Here is a 4054-nt window from a genome sequence, read left to right as displayed (position 1 = left end):
ACAATTAAATACACCATATTTATATAACACAGCCTTTTACAATATTTATACTTTTTTACAATGTTTATTTATTTTAAAAATAATATATAGTATCATATTAAAGTTATTGTTGTGATCTTTTTTTTTATGTATATATTGGATATTTATTTTTTTCAGAATTAATGAAATTATGAAAAATGGAAAATAAAGAGAGATTAGAGAAAAATGGGGAATAGACAGAAGGAATTGGAGAGAAATATGGGGAATAGACAGAAGGAATCAGAGAGAAAAATGGAGCAATAGACATGTTATTATAACAAGTGGACTAAAAGAGTAAAATGGAGCAAAATAGTGCAAAAATAGTGCGAAAAGAGTGCAAAAGTACGACAGAGATATTATTATACAAACATGAAACATCCATTTGAAAATAGAATGCAACGTACAAAACCATTTGTAGAAACATTCCCATAATATAGATACTAACAAACTTAGTCCCAAATTAACATTTAACTAAACGAGAGAAGAGTCAGTTTCATGATCAGCTGTGAGGAAATGATTCTTTATATTTACCTACAAACTCCAACAAAGGATCTCGCAAGCCCTTTTCGTCCCCAGTATACTCCCAAGCCACTACGTCACCGCCATCCAACGTGCCTGAATCATGATTTAGTTCATCCACTGGATACAACGTCCCATAATTCACCATTTTCACCACGTATCCTGATTCCGGGATTTTTGACTCGCACATCCAAGCAATTGTCTGATACAATGAGCCTATTTGTGCTTCTTTCGACTTGTTTCTCCATACAAGAACATTTATATTGCTCGCAGATAGTCTCCCATCTTTCTTGCGATTTGTGATGGTGACACTCGAAAGCGAAGGGTGACATTTGATGAGCAAACATAGCACAAGTAACCAAACACTGCAACATCCAAAGAGAAACAATGTGTCGTTACGCATTCCTTCGTCTGCTGGTGCAATGTATGTGTACTCGTCATCGGATGAAGACTCATCAGATAAAGAAGCCTCGTCAGATGAAGAAGCCTCATCAGATGAATAAGCTTCATAAGATGAAGAAGCCTGCTCGGGAACATAAGCTGGTTGTTCCAGAATAATTTCCACCACGGCTCCACCATTGCTGAATTTCACCCTCACTTTCCAACTTGAGGAGCTGCAGATGCTACGAGGACATGTCGAGTCCAACGAAATAGATCTGATTTCCTTGAAGTTCCGAAGGAATGAGAAGAAGCTCAACTCCTTAATCGGTGAGGACTTGATGAATTCACTCATTTCTTCACTGGTAAAGCCTGCCAGCTTAGGGAGAAGTTCACAGATCTCATCAGCTGATTCAGTAGAGTGTGAAGTACTTGGAAGAGTCAAATGAACAGATTTTATTTTATAAATAGTCGAAGCAAAATACTTCGAGACAAGGGACAATCGACACAGATGCTTTAGGTTTTCAAACCGGCTTAATATCAACAAGAGTAGTTCCTCTGGGATGCGAGCAAAGTAATCGACCCCATTTCCTTTTTCCATTTTTGCTTGTTTCATTTTTTTTCAAATAACGGCCTAAAAGGATAAATTGCAAGGTCAAAATCTCAACAATCTAACATGCCTTAAATACATACCCATGTAAGGACTGAGGCAATAATACAGTGATAGATTTCAACCTGAAAAAAACACACTAGATAGCGCGAATTGTGCATGAATTGCGAACTAAGCGCGAATTGTGCATTTATTGTGCTATTGTGCAGGCACGATAGCACGAACTATACAAGACAAACCAGACATGAATTCGCATTAAGTTGGCTTCGTTAAATAAACTTCCGAAACCATAAATGAAGTTAAAGAGACAGACAATCGTTGACACAACATCATGCTAGCAAGATCAAAACATTACAACATCAAACAAGACAAACCAGACATTGAATTCGACTAAGTTGGCTCTGATTACAGATCCCACACTTGCACACATCCAAATGAAGAAACCATAAAATAGATGACCAGTTATTTCGATACGAAGATCAAACTAACTGCAATAGGAAGAAAAACAATGGGGGAAATGTCTATCTCTTTTGCTGCTATATTAATGGAATAGAAGCAGTGGCGGCAAAATACCCTATATTCCTTATTTCAATTTGGAACGTTTAAAGCTAGGTGTAGTTATATTAAACCGAAGGTCATATCTCGTGCCGTCTTCTATTAAAACACGACTTCTTCATATATAGCTCTGCAATATGCATTTATTCATTTTGCCAATTAATTCAGTCAGTCACTTTCTTCAACTAAAACAAGATTACCTAGGAATGACAACTTTACTTTTTTAAGTAGTAGAATCTTGGAGGCAACTCCGCTTTCACCAACATTATGATTAAATCGACCCTCCTTCAATATCAGATTCTAAAACTTAAAATAGCTGGATGGATCTCATAAGTTTAATATTCAAAGCCAATGAGTAAACAGAGGCAACTACACTACTAGAAACAGATACCACATTTCCTTCTTCCATTTTCATTTGTTTCATTTTTTCAAATAACAACCTAAAAGGATAGATGCAAGGTAAAAGTAATAACAATCTAACATGGCTTAATACTCACCCAAAAAAAAACACATTAGACAGTGCAAATTGTGCAGGAATTGTGAACTAAGTTGGCCTTTTGTGCAGACACGATAGCACGGATTATATAAAACAAACCAGACATGAATTCAACTAAGTTGGCTTCGTTAAAGTCAAATAAACTTCCCAAACCATAAAATAAGTTCAAACACAGACAATCCTTGACACGACTCCATGATAGCAAGATGTAAACAAGACAATATATAACATGAATACAGAGATAGGAGATTATGGCAAGGCACAAAATGGATAACACAACATGAAAAGTTGATCCACGACATCATGAATTGCCAGATCTAACTAAGATACACATTAATATTGCATAGATCTATTATTATAGGCTAGTGCAATAAATCAATACAGAAAATTTAAAGAAACCTCGCGGTAAAGTGAACAAAATCTCCGATTCCAAGATCCCACACTTGAATGCTTCTATACAAAATAAGAAACCATAAAATAGACGACCAGTTATTTCAATACTAAGATGAAACAAACTAATTGTAATGGAAAGAAATGGAAAGAAAAACATAAGGGGAAGTGTCTACCTCTTCTGCTGCTATGCAAATGGAATAGAAGCAGCGGCGGCGAAAAACCCTAAATTCCTTATTTCAATTTGGAACGCACAAGGCTAGGCGTATTATATAAGAATAGGAAGGTCATATTTCGTGTCGCCTTCCATTAAAACCGTGCAAGAGTAGGAGTTCGGGGAAATTACACCAAACATACAAAATGTTTCATCAAAGTTTCAAGTTTGCATGGACCATACAAAAAGTTTCATTAATACTTTAAGATAATACATTCTGTTAAATTTCTTTAACACCGTTTATAAACGTTGCTATTAGGTTAGTTTTTTTAATTTTAAAATTAAGTTTCATGCCCTTTATTTGAGAACAAACAATTTAAAAATACTGTTTAATAGGTTTCGCTGTAGCAAACACAAGGTTTAAATGTTCTTCATTGCATATAGCATTAGTGATGATTCTCTGTTTCAAAATTCCCCAAATGACACAGATTAAAAAATGTAGCAAAATACAGTTTCAAAATACTATTTAAAAACTAATACTTTGAAGTTGAAGCCCCTTCTTTAAAATAAACAGTTAAAAAAGTTTAAAAGATGTGTAGAGATCCATTTTCCTAAATTTCTGTTTAAGAACAAAAAAAATTCCCAAGTGACAGTTCATCTTCCTAAATTTCCATCCAAGAACTAAAATAATCTGATTGAGAATACATGCAAATGTGTAAAATTAAAGACTTTAGTAGAAGTGTATGAGATGAGCACAAAAAAATCTCTAGCTTTCTCTCTCTAAAACCCGGATCTTCCCGACGGTCACCAGCGGTCTTCCCGTCAGCGGAGCAGCACAAAGCGTCCCTCGCTTCCGGAAATATTACAATCAATACACATCCCTGGTGCCAATTAGGGATGGAAGAGCCCAATTTGGGAAAAAACGACTCGCTGG

The 4054-nt window shown here is 35.5% G+C and overlaps 1 protein-coding gene across 1 annotated transcript; it reads right to left on the bottom strand.

Moving 5' to 3' along the window:
* Positions 1-353: 353 nt before the first annotated feature.
* LOC125223338 (uncharacterized) lies at positions 354-3352 on the bottom strand. Its single transcript, XM_048126446.2, has 3 exons — positions 3143-3352; positions 2976-3029; positions 354-1549 (listed from the first exon to the last, which is right to left on the bottom strand). Exon 3 carries the CDS (start codon positions 1529-1531, stop codon positions 518-520), a length of 1014 nt encoding a protein of 337 aa, XP_047982403.1. The 5' UTR covers positions 1532-1549; positions 2976-3029; positions 3143-3352; the 3' UTR covers positions 354-517.
* Positions 3353-4054: the final 702 nt, after the last annotated feature.

The sequence above is a fragment of the Salvia hispanica genome, chromosome 1 (assembly GCF_029641045.1).
Source record: "Salvia hispanica isolate PSC_SH4W2 chromosome 1, Shi_PSC_v1, whole genome shotgun sequence".
Classification (NCBI taxonomy): Eukaryota; Viridiplantae; Streptophyta; class Magnoliopsida; order Lamiales; family Lamiaceae; genus Salvia; species Salvia hispanica.
This window is presented reverse-complemented; position numbering and strand designations above follow the sequence as displayed.

Excerpts from the sequence above, each read along its gene's own strand:
- LOC125223338 (XM_048126446.2), bottom strand. The coding sequence starts at position 1,531 with ATGAAACAAGCAAAAATGGAAAAAGGAAATGGGGTCGATTACTTTGCT.